Raw genomic sequence first — 18570 nt, 5'->3', positions numbered from 1 at the left:
AGAACCTTACATACAGGTAGATGATGAGTGCGGAATTCACATTTATTAGGAAAATGTTTTGTTTCCCCAAAAGAACCTCTATTTAATAAAATTGATAAACCAAAAAAAGGTGTATTTTCCAAGTCAGATGTGTTCAGAATACAGATACAATGAAAAAATTGATAAGTTTTGATACTCATTATAATTATGATAGTCTAACAGTATATTGTATAATTTAGGAAGTATACAAGGTTATATATGAAATTATGCCATCTGTTCAATTTCTTCATTGTAAGCAAATTAAATTTTTTAAAAATTTGGCTGCCATTTTTATTAAAGTCAATATGCTAGGTTCTATAAGAAGTCACAAATGAGTAAGGCATGTTTCACACCTTCAAGGAACTAACTTATTTATAATGGAAGATTGAAGACCTCTGATATCTACTAGAAGTATAAAATATTAGAGGAATGTAAAGGGAAAAGTATATTCTAACACAAAATGCAGGCAAGTCTTATAATGAGATGCATTTTGAACTAGACCTTGAAGAACATATAGAATTTTGATGAAGAGAGTTAAGGACATGTAAGTCAGTGGTTCAGTAATGAGTACTCCTGTGTGGTAAAATGCAGGGTTTTAATTTAAAAAATAGAAAGTGATATCCCCTGTGTTTGAAGTATAAGATGCATGAAAGAAAGAGCTAACAAAGTATGAATTCAATTTGTGGGAACCTGGCAATCATACAAAGGGTTTTGGACTTTGTTCAGTGGATGATAGGATTCCATCAAAAAGTCTTGGAATCATAGGTGTGTCATGGTCAAATCAGCTCTCTCTTCTCTTCTCCTTTTTATTTCATAAAAAATACTTTCATCTCTGTCCTGGAAATGGCCTAGATCCTGGGAATCTAGAGATTAATAAGATGTGGCATCTTCTTTGACAGAATGGTAGTGAGAGAGATTAATTATAGTGAGGTATTAAGGATGGCTCAGGGAAGAATTAGAGATATGTTTTAAAATTATTCAGATAAAGCAAGATATACTTGAGCATAAACTATGGTGATGAGAATGGGAATAGTGAAGTGAATTTGAGTCATATTTAAGAGACATATTTGGTAGAACTTTGCATCTGGTTATTATTTCAGCTGAGGGAAGGGCAAGAGGTAAAGACACTTGTTGCAATTTAGAAAGTGAGGATATTATTTTCCCAGGGAAACTGAGAGGAAGAAAGCTTTGGGGATAGTTCAAGTTCATTTTGCTATACTCTCCCTCAGGCTAACTGTGAAATATCCTGGTAAAACTATACTAGCCAGTATTAAAAATTATAGATCCCATATGTAGAAGAGAGGTACAGGCTGTTGTAGATATGAGAGTTATTCCATAGAAGTAATGATTGACCTATAGGAATTGTTGACATAATCAAAAGGGAGAATGAAAAAGGTCAATGATAGATCTGTCAGTTATGACCTCGTCAAAAGGCAGGTGAAGGGGGATCCCCTGGTGGCTCAGCAATTTAGCACCTGGCTTTTGCCCAGGGCGTGATCCTGGAGTCCTGGGATTGAGTCCTGCATCAGGCTCCCTTGAGTGGAGCCTGCTTCTCTCTCTGCCTGTGTCTCTGCCCCCCCCCCCGTCTCTCATGAATAAATAAATAAAACTCTTAAAACAAAAAAAAAGGCAGGTGAAAAAGAGGAGCCCTCAAAGAAATAGAGAATGAGCAATTGAAGAAAGAAGAAATGATCAAGATGGTTTGAGTCATGGAGTTGAAGGAGGAAACTAAGTAAGATGGACTAGTTAAGGATCTAAAGTTGCAATGGAGTAAATAGGATGAGGAATGGGAGAAGCCATTTAGATTCAGAGGTTAAGAACTTATTTGTGACCTTGAGAATTGCTTCAGTAATTGACACATAAACTTACATATAATGGATCTGCAATGCAAAGTAAGACTTCATAAATTAATTGGTGGCTAGAATTTGAGACCCAACTTGGGTCAAGGTGAATTAGTATATAACACAACCAGTCTGTGTAGTGTGGATTTATGGTTGGCTGCAAAGGAATGGGAACAAAGAAATTGAAAGATTGTTAGGAATTTTATGAATCTTCCCTACTTTCTTCCTATAGACATTATTTGATGAAGGCTGGCATCAAATTCGTCTCTTAGTAACAGAACAAGATGTAACTCTGTATATTGATGATCAACAAATTGAAAACAAGCCCTTACATCCAGTTTTAGGGATCTTCATCAGTGGGCAAACTCAAATTGGAAAGTATTCTGGGAAAGAAGAAACCGTTCAGGTGGATAAGTAATGATTAGCTTTTTTCATTATATAAAGTGAGCTTTTGCTGTCTTTTGTGATAGTATTTATCACATTTAATTAAGTAGTTAACTGAATTATTGATTCCTTTAAGATAATAAAAATGGTCAGTTTATAAGTGGAATTGTGTGTTTGTGTGTATGAAAATGCAAAATTAGACTTAATAGATTTTGTAGGAATTCTTAGAAAAATGTTCCCTTGGGTTCAGGGTAGAATTCTACATTCTTATGAAACATTAATTTCCTATTACCCAGGAGAAGCATAGATTAAATAATGAACTTGAAAAAGAGAATGTGATTAGAGTTTTGAGTTGGGAGCTATAAAATTTCTCTGCAGCTGTGAGGTTACAATCAGATTAATGAATTTCAGGATTTACTTCTTAAACAAAACTGTTACTTTTTTGATATTTGTAAAAACTGGAGTATCTATCTGTGGATTGAGAAATGTGTTATAAAAAGATAGCCATTTCTTGAACAATCCGTTATTTGAAGAGGTGTGCTTTACCACTTTCTATCAAGGGCAGATTGCATGTTCAAATTACACACATGGTCTCTATATTTTAATGTTACATGTCAGAATGTAGTAAATATTTAAATAGCAATAGGTACTTGGACTACTCATCACACAACACTCCATGCCAGCAACTAAATTTTTTTGTAATCAGAAATGTAGAGATTTAGGATAAATGCAGAAAGCCTGGGAAGGCTTGTAAGTGTCCTAGGAAATGCTCTTTAGACTAGTGCTTGATACAGAGATGCTAAAAAAGCTCCAATGGATTCCTGAAGGAAATTAGAGGTTTGTTTTTGGTGCTAGGGTTTTCCTTATGACCCTATTTCCATATTTCCTTATGTGAATGCATCACATCTTTAAACTGTATGTTAGGTATTCAAATTTAGTATTGCTAATATTTAGCTAAGTGCTATGATTTAAACCTTACATGACTGCTGATGTAGTTGGGTCATTCTTATTACACAGTTACCTTGGGCCTCAATTTTAACTTGATGGGGTTTATGTCCTAGTTTGATGTCCAGAAGTTGCGAATCTACTGTGACCCAGAACAGAACAACCGAGAGACAGCATGCGAGATTCCTGGATTTGTGAGTAGCATAGATTGTTTTTCCTCAAGTGTTGCTTCAGTACTTTAGGAGCAATAAATAAAAGATAATATGTGACCCTTCATTTGATATGCAGAATTAATTTAATTGTCAGTGCAAATAAAGTTACAATGATTAAGACATATTTTGAGATTCATAATTGAAATAAAAGAATAATGTTATCAGTGTGCAAGTGTGAATGGAAGAGTACAAGGAAATGTGTTTTCATACCTCAGTGTGATGTTTCTGGTATTCAAATGAAACAGGGCTGGACCTGCTCTAGAAAAACGTAGAATTCTTGTTTGAATATCTGGAGTGTAAAATACATTTCTATACTTACTTAATTAAATATGTGGACAGAATACCCTACATAACACCATTCTAAAGAGCAGGAAATGATTCATTTTCCTGTCCACCAGCACATTTTCTCAAACTATTATGAATATATAGGTTTCTTTTGGTTCTTGTTTCCTAAAGAAGATTTTCTTGTATTTTTAGGATATAAGAAACTTTCTATTTATGTAGCCATTTTGATTAATTAATCAAAGAAGGATAAAATTAAAAGCTAAAATGTTAGAGATGTTAGAAGGAAATTGTTAGAATCTTAGTTCTCACATTACTTTTTTTGTGTTTTTATGTCTCCTTCCTTACTCTTAGGTGTGACTCCATGTAGCTTGTTAACTTTTGCATCTTTAGTCCCATGTTCTCATTTTATGATCTAATTTGTTATTGTTTGGATTATAACCTATATAAGATCAGGTATTTAGTAAGAAGCAAATTGTTTAGTGAGGAGGTCTCCTAAAGTAATATGCAGAAAATTTAATGCATGCTGGTTTTGATACTTCATGTATCTAGAACCTGGGCAATGAAATATCTATAAGTTAGGTAGATAATTTAGAAATTTAAAGCATCTTTTAAAACACATTCATTGTTTTTCTTTCAGAATGGCGAGGTAGGCCTGGAAACTATTATTCTCCTTAAGGTAGTATTTGTCTTGTTGGACTGTTTAGCTTCTTTCCATTAACTGGTAAGTACATTACACAAACAGAACTCATTTTTATGTAGTTTGAGTATATTTAGTTTTCATAGCTTTTTTTGTGATTCAGAATGTCTTACTGGATTGTGCTAAATCAAATCGGAAAGTAGATGTGAGATATCTTTATCGTTTCACGTGTATGTGCAGACACATACACGTACCTGTGTACACATGCATGTTTGTGTGGCTTTCCGTGTTTGTTGTTTATTTCCATTATTTCTCTGTAGTGCCTTAATGGTCCCAGTGATGTCGGCTCAACTCCAGCTCCCTGTGTTTGTCCTCCGGGAAAACCAGGACTGCAGGGTCCCAAGGTGAGTAATGCCTAATGCTCTTTTTTAAAAAACACACAAGAGCCAAGCAAATGCACAAAATTCCTAGTCGCCATTGACCCTGTTGTGAAATTTCTACGTGATGCCTTAGAATAGTTTAAAAGCTGAGTTTTAGTGATTTTTTTTTTTAAGTGTATTCCATTCTGTACTTGCCTTTGAACCTAGAACTGACACCCCAGGCCCACAGTAAAGTGAGAGAGTGTTATTAGTTCCTTTTCTGGTTTGTCTGTTTTTCCCCCCAAACATTGCTGCCAGATTCCCAGAAAGATACTTCCTTACAACCTTGTAACAGATGAAGAAACCGTGTTTGTTGAGATATGTTCTAAATCCTTAGTTTGTCAAAATGATTTTCAGATAGAAAAATAGAAATATTAAAGTTGACTTCAATGTTATTTTTGAAGTCTAATTCTAAAGATAGAGGCATATATATTTTTTAATTGTACTTAATCATGTAATAATTACTTTGGGGAGTATGTTAGTCATGTTCATATGTGTACATGTTCCAGTTGCATAGATTAATTTGTATGTATATATTTTGTGGGTATGTGTATATAAACATTTACATATTTGTGTATACATTTTTATATGATTGGAACCATGGTGTGCATACCATTTTATAACTAGTTACTTGGTATATAATGAAATAGTCTGAATATGTTTCTATGCCATTAAATATCAATGACTGTTTTTAAATTGATACTTATTGTGGAGTCACTTAGACCCAGCCTGATACTGAGATGTTAAGTGATTTGTCTACTATACATGAATCTTGTTCATTTTTTAAAAAAAAGACTGATTTATTTGAGAGAGAGAGAGAGAGAGTACGCATGAGCCAGGATAGTGGTGGGGAAGGGAGAGGGAGAGAGAAAATCTTAAGCAGGCTCCATGCTAGAGCTCTCAGCCCAACATAGGACTTGATCTCATGACCCTGAGATCATGACCTGAGCCAAAATCAAGTCATTCACTTAACCGACCAAGCCACCTGGGGTGCCCCTAAATCTTATTCATTTAATACTATCTTAAAATATCACTTAAATAAAAATAATGTCTAACTTGGAAGCAGGTATGATGTCCTAACCAAAAAGAGTATTTTACATAATCATTTATTGCTTGAGGTGACCAAGCAATAATTATTAATTTTTGTTAACATGAATTTTGAAATGTGAATTATAAAGTTCATTTAGATGGAATTTCCTTAGTGTTTGTCACTATGAAAATTTTAGCTTTTAAACTGCTCATCTAAGATAATTTATTTCTTCCTACCTTTCATTCATGTTTCTTCTGTCCATTTTTATGTGATAGCTCATGGCCTGTTTCAGACTTAGCATCAAAATCAAGAAAGAAATGTAATTTAAGAAATAAAAGTGTACATTCACTATTTCATTCGCAGTAAATCTATTTGGCTTAGAATTTGACTTTAGTATATTATAATCAATTTACTCTTATAAACTATTTTTAGATTGCATTTAGGAAAGTTAATCCAGGTGTTCTTTGTTCTTTATAAAGTAACTACATGTTATTTTGGGTGCTTTTACATAAAGGAGAAATACCTTTAGGATAGGATACTTCTAGGAGAATATACCTTGTAAAACAACTTGGTATGATCTACCAGCAGACTTCTTTTTAAAACATATACACACACGCGCACACACACACACACACACACACATATAGCTTATTCAACTTGGAATATTATGCATAAAATGATTTAATCTGTGAGAGATATAATACAGAAATCAAATTTGCATAATGTCTGATCTCTCAAAGGCCCCAGTGCTTTTCTGACTCCCAAGGAAGTTCAGGCCACCCCCAGGGTCTCTAAAGGGCTGTCCACTTTTGTGAGGCATCAGATACCTCTGATGTTTTCTGAACTTTTATTAGTGGTCTGTTAGTTGTCTTGTATGTTCATGTATGTTCCTACAGCAGATTTTAAGCACACCCTTTGTCTTATCTGATTAAGGCTTCTGATACCCTGTATTTCCAAGTTTAATGTGTTCCTCATTTTCTTTTCTTAGTCATAATCTCACGCTATTGCCACCTACCACTTTAAGTGAAATTGCAGTTTTCCACCAATCTTCAAATTGGCGTGCCTTCTTGATCTGCTTTCCATTTTCTTCAGAAAATCTGGCCAGAGGACAGGAACACACACATACTCTTCCATCTTTTTAGTGCTCTTTCCCCTGGAGGTGGTTCCTTACCCACATCAGGGACCTTTATGTGAAAAACAGAATCCCTAGCAACCCTCTGAGTTTTATTTCCTTTAGAGAATCTCTGGCTTGGGGAATTAACAGGGTTTTAATTAGATTAACAGAACTGAAACTAAAACAGATGAAGCAATTTTCCTATAGATCCAACTGAGATTTATTGGCCATTTTTATTAGACGTTCTCTGGAAAGTTTTGCGGATGTCCATCAAAAAGAGTTACCTGGGAAGAACAGATCTAGTCTTCCTATTAGCCAGAAATAGAGATCTGGGAGCTGAGAGTCAAGTCCTCAGACTGAAACAGAAGAAATTCCTATGGATGGTTGGGTCAGAGCTTATTCAAAAATAAAGTCATTGGTTTAAAATTCTTTGTTTCCAAAAGATGTGACAACCCTATGGGAAAACGAGGTCAAGTTAATGATGGTATCCTATACATAGACTTAACATGGCATTGTAACTCTACAACAAGCATAGAAAAAAATATATATATATTCATTCCTGGATTGTGAGTTCCTTGAAGAATAGTTAATTCATTTTGTATCCCTAATGTCAAACAGAGGGAGTGATCAAATTAATAAATCTGTTGGAATAATTTTATATGCACACACTTCACAATGAAGGTTAATACAAATTAAGTTCTCCTTTGGGTTTCCAGTGTCTGACACAGTGCTTAATGGTAATGGTTTTTTTATTTAATGAATCATGAAATCATAGAAAAAATAAGATTCACCTCTCTTTCCGGTTAACCTATATGGGATGCCTTTGTTGTGACATGTAAGATCCAGGCAACCCCAGTTTACCAACTCCCCTTTCAAAAGACCTTTGCTGGCAAATGGCAGCTTCTTCCCCCACTTTAGTCATCCTAGGAACATTTGTGGAAACAAGCTACTCACATTTGTTCTAACCTTGGTGTTAGATCTTTTATTTCAGAAGTGGAAAGAAGGCATTTTTCTTTTTTTAGGAAGGAACAATTTCTATTTTTTTAAAGATTTTATTGATTTATTCATGAGAGACAATGAGAGAGAGGCAGATACATAGGCAGAGGGAGAAGCAGGCTTCATGCAGGGAGCCTGATGTGGGACTCTATTCTGGGACTCCAGGATCTCGTCTTGAGCTGAAGGCAGATGCTTAACCACTGAGCCGCACAGGCGTCCCAGAAGGAACAATTTCCTACTAATCCTTTTCTCTGAAATGCCACTCTCTCTGCAACTGTATCTCTGTTGATATCCTTTGCTTCACCCTCAAGATACTACCATTAGAGATTCATTCAGGCTATCAAAGTAACCTCTGGTTAAATACAAAAGCCTTTGGAAAATTTCAGGGGCCACTGGGCATTCACATTTTTATGTTAATTTTCCCAGACTAAGTGGATTCTTTCTAGCCTGAGAGAGTGGGTGTTTGAATTTTGAGGGAGGGAAGAGGTTGTGTTTAGGCAAGACCTAAGAATAGGTCTTAGGTCAGTTACTCCTGCAGAGGGTAGCATGAAGCACAAGGAGTTTTGAGAAGAGGGCTTGAACACTTGGGAATTGGGCTTAGCTGGAGAGTTCCAAAGACATTTGTTTCAGATGAGCAATTGCAAATATTAGCTTGCTCTTGCAAGCACAAATGTTTCTTACTCTGATTATTCATATTTACACTACTTGAGAGGCCATATTCAGAGATGTTTTAGCTTAGTCCATGACATTTCCACTCCTGTCAACAACTCAAAAATCCTGTGGCATGAGTTCAATTCAACATAAGTAAGTATTGCTTTTCGGCTGAACACATAGTTTTTTAAAATTCAAAATGTGGAAATGTTTCAACTAAATTAGCAGAAAGTGGATTGGGAATTTAGTCACAGTTGTACAATAATAGGGCCTATGTCTCATTTAATGTATTTGGAAATTGTTTTCTCTGTTAAATTTGCTAACAGTCCCCAGGTCTGGTTCTAATCAGTATATGCATTTTAATGTGGTCAGGGTTGTAGTGTGCAGGAGTGTGGACTCTGGAACAAAATTGGCTGAGTTCAAGTGCCATCTCCACTACTGCTGTGGGACCTTGAGCAAGTGACCTAACCTTCTGGGCCTCAGTTTTCCTATATAGGGGCCTCATTTTTCCTATATAAAAAAATGGGAATAATAAAATTACTTGCTGCCTGGGATTATTATGAGAATTAAGTAATTTAGCATATGTAAATCTTTTATGGCAGTGCTTAGCATACAATAAATGATAAAGATTGAGCATTAGCTTTTTTTTATTTTTTATTTTTTTGTATATTTTTTATTGGAGTTTGATTTGCCAACATATAACACCCAGTGCTCATCCCGTCAAGTGCCCCTCTCAGTGCCTGTCACCCAGTCACCCCATCCCTCTGCCCACCTCCCCTTCCACCACCCCTTGTTCGTTTCCCAGAGTTAGGAGTCTCTCATGTTTTGTCGCTCTCTCTGATATTTCCCACTCATTTTTTCTCCTTTCCCCTTTATTCCCTTTCACTATTTTTTATATTCCCCAAACGAATGAGACCATATAATGTTTGTTCTTCTCCAACTGACTGACTTCACTCAGCATAATACCCACCAGTTCCATCCACGTTGAAGCAAATGGTGGGTATTTGTCATTTCTAATGGCTGAGTAATATTCCATTGTATACACAGACCACATCTTCTTTATCCATTCATCTTTCGATGGACACCAAGGCTCCTTCCACAGTTTGGCTATTGTGGACATGAGCATTAGCTTTTATCACAGTAATACAAATTGAATTTTTATTTTGATTGGTCTTCTCTCCAAAATTAGTGTCTTACTTTATTTTCCCAATTGTATGGAAACAGCATCAAACCTTCCTGAGTTTTTGCAAATTAGTAGGACAATAGTCAAAATAACCAGTAACATCTACCAGCAATAATAGAACCTGCAAAAGAGATTATTTTCCCTCTTGAGCCTGTTCACCAGTGTTACGATCCTTTTGAAGTCACATTGGATTTATCTTCTGTATGATTTTTTTCTGTCTTGGAAACTTAGTTTTTATTGATTTAAAATGTTGTTAATATGTTTTCTATCAGGTTTAATCTGATTGGTAGTGAAATGAAATAGACCAGGCAAAAATTGGTGGAGGCAAGCTTTTAATGGGATGCACCCTCACTCTCAGGGGAGGGAGAAAGTGGGAAGTCGGGCAGAAAAGTCGCCCCAAAGGGGAGTACCTGTGAGCTTTTTAAGTGGGGAGGGGTAAGGGGTTGTGTCTGTATGGGGTGATAACTGCTTATGCCCTTATATGGGATCTGGGTAAGGTGTGGTTCAGGTTTCCTGCATAGGTCCTGTCTCCCCCTGATGTTGTGTCCTTGGGTGGTCTGCTGGTGGTGGGAAAGTTCTGAGGTGGGGGTAACAAGGTGGAGGATCCACCACCATTTTGTTGGTGCCTCCCGATCCCTGCTGATCCCGCCGGCCCAACATTTCCTACTTTTATGCAGTGTTAAAACACAAACCTTGTGTCTTGTACCAAAGGTGTAATTCCAGCATAATAGAGGATAAACTGTCTCATAATCATAATATCATAATAGAGGATAAACCCTCTCAGATCCTTTTGATATCCTAGGTTTTGCTGATAATTAATACTTTGCAAGTAAAGGGGGTCACTAGCAGGAAATTTGATTTAAAATAAATCAGTCGGCAAATATTTATTGAATCCTTGCTTGTACCAACATTGTCAGCCTTCCTCATCCCCTAAAAAAGAGAATATAAAGACCCTGTTTTCAGGAAATCTCAGTCCAAATGATAAATGAAGATAAATCAAGGGAACACTGAGAAAACTCTACTTAATAAAAGATCAGTGATAGGAGCTGTTCTAGCGTTTCAAGAGAAAAAGGCATCCAGGAAAAAAGGAGTAATTGATTCTTTATTGGAAAAGGAAGAAAAACTTCTCGCCAGGAGGAAAAAAAAGATAGAATTTGTTGAAAGATAGCAAGTCTAATTTGAACATGGATAAAGGATGGCAGAGAGGCTAGAGATTAAGGTGATCCTCTCAAAAAAAACTCTAACTGCCTTGAGAACCAGAATGTTACTCCTTAATTCCAGGCTAACAGTGGAAGTTCTTAGGTTAAGATTATAAATTCTGTATCTTCAGTGAGAGATGATATGTTTCAGCATTATTTTTCTCCCTGGATTTACAGTTATTCTTCATCTCTTTTAAAAATGACATTTCCATTCTTCTCAGCCTTTCCTCCTGCTATGTTCTTGGGCAGCTCCTAAGTAAAAAGCCCATCCCTCCGTCATTGGCCACTTAATGGAGTTCACATAGTTCTTTCTATTTTCCATTTTATGTTTCAGGAACTAATCTCTCTAGCCAGTCGCCTGAGGTAGTATTTCAGACCTGCAAATTTGGCTCTGTGAAAGTACACTTAGTATTGGTGTTCAGTTAACTTACAATTTTTGGGGTCCTGTGTGAATAATTTCTTGATATAAATAATGAATTATTGAGCTGAAATAAGTTGCCTGGTCTCTGTGCAGAAGTTTACTGATACTGATCACTGAGACTTCATGTTTTTAAGCAAGATGTCCCATGTAGCTCTCGTGGACTCAGCAATAGATTAATATATTAATTGTGAAGTAGTTTTATAATTAAATTATACAAAACCCTCACCTCACAAATAATGTTGCTTTCATTGCTTTTTTCATGGGTGGTAACCATCCAAATGGTCAGTACTGGCCATTGGGCAACATACTAGAATTCCATAGATTGTGCCTGGGCTCATTGTCATGTCATGGAATAACGTTCTTTGGATATCCTTGGTTTGTGGAGGCAAAGGTCATTTGTTCATTTCTTAGGTATTACATGTGTTCAAGGACTATGGAAGTTGGGCAAAGTTGTTTGGTTTGGGCCTCTCTCTCATATAAATATTTAGATTTAAAAATTTTAACATTAAAATAAGGTTATAAATATAGTCAAAGAGACACATTGGACTAAAAGAAATGACCATTATGCAGGTTTAAACTTGAGTCCTATGTGTAAGATTGTATAGCCTGTGGACTTTTTTTTTAAAAAGAGATAATTGAAAATTGAATTATTATATCATAGGTCATTGATATTGGTAGTTTAACATTTAAAGTAGAATTAAATCTAAATAGAATAGAATTATGAAGGAAAGATGGCTATCACTGAGACCGTATTTGCTGTAACACTTCAGTTCGTTCAGAATTCTAAAAATGTATCCTGCCACAAGTACTGACATTTTCATTGGTGAAAAGTACTTGTTATACCTGGTATGCTCACAGAGATAAATCATTGAAATTTTTACATAAGAAAAAGCCTTTATTTGGTAATGTGGGCATTTAAAATATGCCATTATTTTTCTAACCCTATTTTGGGATGTCTGTTTTTTGTTTTGTTTTGTTTTGTTTTTTGAAAATACAAAGAGCTACAAGTAATGGAATTGGCTTGAAACTTAAAAGGGCTCTGACAACAGCAGTGTGGTTGGTTTTGTATTGAGAAGTTCTTTTCCTTTCTAGGGTGAACCTGGACAGCCTGGGAACCCTGGCTACCCTGGACAATCTGGTCAAGATGGTAAGCCTGTGAGTACTGAAAGCTTAGTCATCTCCAGTACTGGGATTATGATGTCAAAGTAGAAATTGCACTGGGCAAAGTTAAATAGGCAAGGAAGACTTTACTTAAGACTACTGTAATAGGGAGAGAAATTGAACTCTACTCACTGTAACAAAGAAAAGGGAGAGCCCTTGAGTGTTGGGATGAGCTAGTGGAAAAGTACTGGAGGACTTTAGCCAGTTGATAAATGGGATGGAGCAAATTGAGTTACCCTGACTTTGGCAGATGTTTTGCTCTGTGAGTAGGCCGTCTGTATTTGTTAGTTGGCAATCATCAAAGTTAGGGTACTGCCATCCCACAGAGACTGGAAGATCTGGGTACTTGGCTTTCTAGATGATTATATTTCAAAGAGATGGCTCCTAGGTCCTTGAGAAAGACATTCTATGCTAGTTGTAAAACTGATAAGACGCTTTTAAAAAGGTTTGCCACTCAAAGGGTCAGAGAAAGAATTTATAATTACAAATTATCTAGAGTAAAAAAGAAAAGGGAGACAGGGGCTGAGAATTAGGAAGAAGCCTGCCTGAAGTTTAGTTAAGCGGAGAGGAACGTTAAGCCTGGCTTGGTCAACAGAATCAGCATTCTAGTCACTTCATAGGTGCAATACTTGAAAATTGCATGCATCTTTGTTACATTTAAAAAGTTGTCCATTAAGTATCAATGAATAGCTAGGTTCAGAAATCTTTTCCCTTTACATCTGTGGAAGTTTTCAAGTTAAAAATCTTTTTAAAAGAGATATTTCTTAAGGATATATATGCACTAGAATATACTTATAATCTGAAAAAAATAATATACTCTAAGTTTCAAGAGAAATTTAGGAACATTTTTGAATTAAGAAAACTTAAAGCAAATGCACTTAAAGCATTCTAAGCAGATATTTTCAGGTAGTTCAGTTCTCAACATGTTCATAAAAGTAAATAAACATTAGGAATTTGACTTTAAATGTTAAATAATTGTCACCAAAAAAGTATTTTCTAAGAGACTCCTTTTTTAAGAGGGAAAGTGAAGGGGTGCTGACGGAGGGAGAGAATCTTAAGCTCCATACCCAGCATGGAGCCAGACGCAGGGCTTGATCTCACAATCCTGGAATCATGATCTGAGCTGAAATCAAGAGTTGGATACTTAACTGACTGAATCACCCAGGTGCCTCTAAGAGATTTTCTTTATCATGAGACATTAATCTCTTGCCATGAAGGATGGGAAGGTTTGTATTGTGAGCCAGTAACATTTAAAGAATGAGGGAAACACAGCCCAATGTTAAACCATCAGTACCCCAACCATCACGATACAAGAGCTTGTTAGTCTCTGAGAGAGGTTTGCTGACAAATTTAATTCGAAAATACAGCCAACTTTTGAAGAAGTAGTGATGTGCTGCGGCCTTTTATACCAGTGTTGTGTGGGAAAAGGGTTAAATATACAGATGAACCTCTCTAGAGAAAGACTGTCAAAGAAGGGAGGCTGCAGAGGTTGCAAGATGATGACCAAACAAAGCTGTAGAGAGCTAAGGAGCTGCTGGGTGATTGGGGCAGTGCTGCTCAACTGACCCACCTGACTGCATTCTCCATGTACATCCTCCATGGCAATGCATTTGGGAATTTTGAGATAGGAAGTGACTTGACTTGGGTTATATTTTAGAAAGGTAAAGACAAATATCAAGTGGAGAGTAGATTATGTAGGGCAAGAGTGGAAGCAGGAGATCATGTGGGAGGTTATTTCAGGTTTTTTTTTTTAAAGATTTTATTTATTTATGAGAGACATAGAGGGAGAAGCAGGCAGAAGGGAATCCATTGTGGGACTCAATCCCAGGACCTCAGGATCACGACCTGAGCCAAAGGCAGATGCTCAACCACTGAGCCACCTGGCATCCCTATTTCAGGGTTCTAAAGAAGAAATAAACATGGCTTGGACTAGGGCTATATGGTAAAAGGGAAGATATGTGGTCATATTCTGGATTATTTTTTTAATATAAAGCTGGTCAGAATTGGTGTCAAATTAGATGTGAGGCGTGAATCAGGGAAGACTTGGAGGATCTTTGTGTGAACAGCACACTGAGCCAGACAGCAGTTGGGGGCGGGGGAGTATGTCTTGTTGTTTCCTAGGATGCTGGAGAGAGGAATCTTGAGTTCAGGGATGTGTTTGAGAATGAAAATACACAGTTGGGACTTGTTAGCAATGTAGTTTTATCTTTCCGAAGCCACCAGAGTGGATGAGATCATTTAGAGAGTGGACCACAGACAAATGGAGAAAGGAAAGGGGCAGTAGACCAAACCTTGGGCTGTCTTTAGAGGGAAAAAAGGGCAATGATGCAGCCAAGGAAATTGGGAAAGAAAGACTGGTGAAGTGGGAGGAAAACCAGGAGAGAGTGGCATCCTGAAAGCCAGGTGAAGAAAGCATTTCAAGAAGGGAGTGCTCAATTGTGTCATTGTTGCTAAGATGTTGAGAAAAGTGAGCTCTATGCCTAGAACATTGGATTTGCTATATGGAGTTAGGGAGGCTCTTGATAAATGGGGATTAGGGAGGGTGGGTACAAAAGCTGAATTGAAATGGGCTCAAGAGAGTGTGTGAGATAAAATGATGACTGAATATAGAAGTTTTTTCGGAAGGGTAGAATGAGGATCAGATAAATGGAGCAGTTGCATATTTAGGATGTGGAATAAAAAGGTCTTTTAAAAGATTGGATATGTTACAACATGTTTTTATGATGATGAAAATGAGGCAGAAGGAGAAAAAAATCACTGATTTGGGAGATAAGGGATATTTGCAGGAAGAAAATCCTTAGGTAGGTGGGAGGACATTGGTACAGTATGGACAGTTGAACCTTTATGTGGAGTAGGCCAAGCCGATAAGTACAGAAGTGGCCAGGTAGTGATTTGTGGGAGAAAAGATGAAAAATTTATCAGACTGCTTCTATTTGAATTGAATGAAGCAAAGAGGTTCTAAACCTAACATCTTTGCTATTATTCTTAACTCCTGTTACATGTCAACATTTTCCTTGTGGTTCCTTATATCCCATCCTTTTCTTACTTTAAAGTGCCTTGTGACTTGGTCGCATTCCCTCACTGCACCTCCTTCCTCCTACTGAACACTACCCCAGGCCCTGTGTAAGTTTTCTCCTGATCACAGTGGGTAGGAGGAGTTTTATAAACATGTCCCCTCCTCTTCCTGAAGACTTCTTTCCTGAGACCTGCTTTGTCTGTTATTGGCAACTAGGGGACTGTCCTACTCCAAAGCAGATACACTTGATATACTGAAATGTCATCTGCTGGCACCTCATAAGGACATAGAGCTCCTCTGATGGTACTACTAAATTAGGCTTTTTATTTTTTTCTGTGGTGAAAAGTCCTGGGCAGTATATGGAGGTGAGTGGTGAGCAAGCCCTTCATAGGCCATCATTTCTAGTTTGCTTTTTTTTCCCCCTTCTTTTTAAATATTTTGCCATGAGTAAAGTACTATAAATTAGTTGTAATAAGCCTGATACAGTAATCATGGATATTACTCTATGACTCTTATTTCAGCTATAATGGACTTGTTATCTCATCCTATTCCATACACGTATATGTGTTTGTGTGATTTTATGTATAGACATAGGAATAGCTATGTAGTACCTGACATTAGATGTTAGATGATATTGGGTACTATCTGATGTGAGAGAAAGAACAAACATCATAATGTCCACATCCTAATCTTAAGACCTGTGAATATGTTAGATTAGGAACTTTGTGTATATGATTAGATCAGGAATCTTGAGATGCAGGCAGAAATTTATCTGAGTGGCCCAGCATAATCACAAGAATCCTTACAGCAGGGAGGCAGGAGTGTCCAAGTCAGAGGAGGAGGTGTGATGACAGAAGCAGAGATCAGGATGAGGTGGCCATGAGCCAAGGCATATCATCAGCATCCAGAAGCTGGTGGAAGGGGAAGGAACACATCTTCCTCTAGAACCTTTAGAAGGAATGCAGCCCCACTGACATCATGAATTTAGGTCCCTAAAAGCAGGTTGGATTTCTGACCTCCAGAATATAAGTATATATTGTTGTAAGCCATTATGTTTGGGATAGTTTGTTACAGCAGCAATAAGAAACTGATTCACTAATGCAAATCCTATTTACCCAAAGGTATGACTCTTTTCCTAAATGTCTCCCTTTCCCTCTGTTTCTTTCTCTCTGTAGGAGATAGGAGTGGATGTAGGAGGAGGTTGGGTGGCCAGGCAGGAAGAGAAAGTGAGTCTAGGAGCCAGAACAGCTGAGGGTCATTAGCGTGTGTCCAGGGCCAGTGCACAGCGGGAGTGGGAAGGTGTGGGTGGAGTCTCTGGCTGGCGATTGAAGCCATCTGGACCAAGGAAACTTGGATGGAACAATTCGAAGGGAATTCTGCTTTGTTTGGATTTGGTTCTGTGCAATCCCCTTCAATAAGCAGTTTGAATCTCTTTCACATTATAACCAGGCCAAGTCAACTGAAGCTTTAAATAGGAAATTATTCCACTCTGGAGAAATACTAATTTTCATAAGGAAAATGCCTTCAAACAAAATTAAAGAGCTATTTTCAAATTCTTCCTTTCCTTTCTCATTTGTCTATCAGCTAAATGATTTCTATCAGCACTGTCTGAGTGTATTTCTGTTTCACTATTCTATCATTATAGAAAGAGAAGCAGGGGAAATATTTATATATCCCACTAGGTAATTTGGAAAAGTATTATTAATAAAGGCATCATACTCTATAACATTGATTTTTTTTAAAAATGAAGGCTATATATGAAAACATACAATAGACTATTTTATGATTTTGTAGAAGTTTATATTTTTGTAGTGCTTGTTTCTGTTTTCTGTCATTATTTAATTACTCTTTATGAACTAAAGTACTTTACTGGAACCAAAACCCTAGCTGGTTGTCAGAACTGAGGTTGTTCTGCCCATGCAGAGCATTGCTTTTAAAAGTTGTTTTGCTTTTGTGGGTCTCAGTTTCTTTGTCTGGAAAATGAGAGATGGTGCCAGATGAGGCCCACATTCTCTCCAGTGCTAATTTTCTAAGATTCCATGAAAGCTATTGTATTTACTAAAAGAGAAAGATAGGCTAGATTAAACCTGTCAGATTTTGGAGGTGGTTTTCTGTATCATTGGCCTTAGTTGACCTAGGAAGACTGATACCACACTGCTACCCATAGAGAGAAGAGTAGATTGGTCAATGGGCCGTAGTCCATGATGCAGTACTCCTCTTTGTCCCTGCCCTCCTCAGTGTATCCCTGTCTAGTGTAGAGATTCCAGAGCATGCCTAGACTTCTTAGGAGGGTTAAATCTTACAAAAGTGATAGCACAGATGGGAAATTTCAAAGTTACATGATTTTATCAAACCACAAACAGAGAGGGGTGGAGCATGTTAGTAGGAGATGAAGCTGTGTAGATAGGAGGGAGAAAAGAGGGGAGATTGAGTAGAGTTCTTTAGGCCATTATGATGACTTTGGCTTTTAGTTGGAGTGAACTCAGGAGCCACTGAGGGGTCTTGAGTAAAGGATTAATGTGATATAATTTATTTTTAAAAAATTAAAAATTTAACTTCTGAGTTTAGAATAGAGTTTAGGTCAGTGAGGGCAAAAACCAAGGAGATCAGTCTGGAGGCTCTTGGAATAATAATCTAGGAGCAAAATGATGGCAGCTAATATCAGGATGGTAGGTAGGTGTAGAGAGCTTACTGACTTTCAGGGTGGGGGGGTATCTTGAAATTATCGTTGATAGGATTTGATGATATATATATATACTACATGAGTTTGTAGGAGAGAAGTCAAAGGAGACTAGTGAGATGTGGATGGATGGAAAGAAAAACTTGGGCAAGGAAAATCAAGAATTTGTTTTAGAATATATGTTAAATTTTTGTCAGATGAAAAGTAGAAGTTTTTTAAAGATTTTATTTTTAAGTAATCTCTGCACCCTATATGGGGCTTGAATCCACAACCTCAAGATCAAGGGTCACATACTTCACTGACTGAGCCAGTCAGGGGCCCCTGTTCAAGTAGAAAGTTTAAGTGATAGTTGAATATAGAAATCCGACATCCAGAGTG

The 18570-nt window shown here is 37.0% G+C and overlaps 1 protein-coding gene across 2 annotated transcripts in view; it reads left to right on the top strand.

The window, feature by feature from the left end:
• The window catches only part of COL21A1 (collagen type XXI alpha 1 chain), a 185265-nt gene that overhangs the window by 76092 nt on the left and 90603 nt on the right, over positions 1 to 18570 (top strand). Inside the window, exons 6-10 of one of the 2 annotated variants that reach the window (XM_055330678.1) lie at positions 2092 to 2265; positions 3305 to 3382; positions 4323 to 4331; positions 4643 to 4726; positions 12428 to 12490. In XM_055330678.1, coding sequence (XP_055186653.1) covers positions 2092 to 2265; positions 3305 to 3382; positions 4323 to 4331; positions 4643 to 4726; positions 12428 to 12490 — 408 coding nt within the window. Of the gene's footprint in view, positions 1 to 2091; positions 2266 to 3304; positions 3383 to 4322; positions 4332 to 4642; positions 4727 to 12427; positions 12491 to 18570 lie in introns of those variants that run through there. The other variant, XM_055330677.1, reaches the window with a different exon arrangement.

This window comes from Nyctereutes procyonoides, unplaced genomic scaffold (assembly GCF_905146905.1).
Source record: "Nyctereutes procyonoides isolate TBG_1078 unplaced genomic scaffold, NYPRO_anot_genome, whole genome shotgun sequence".
Classification (NCBI taxonomy): domain Eukaryota; kingdom Metazoa; phylum Chordata; class Mammalia; order Carnivora; family Canidae; genus Nyctereutes; species Nyctereutes procyonoides.
Note: the sequence above shows the minus strand (reverse complement) of the source record. Positions and strands in the feature narration are given on the sequence as shown.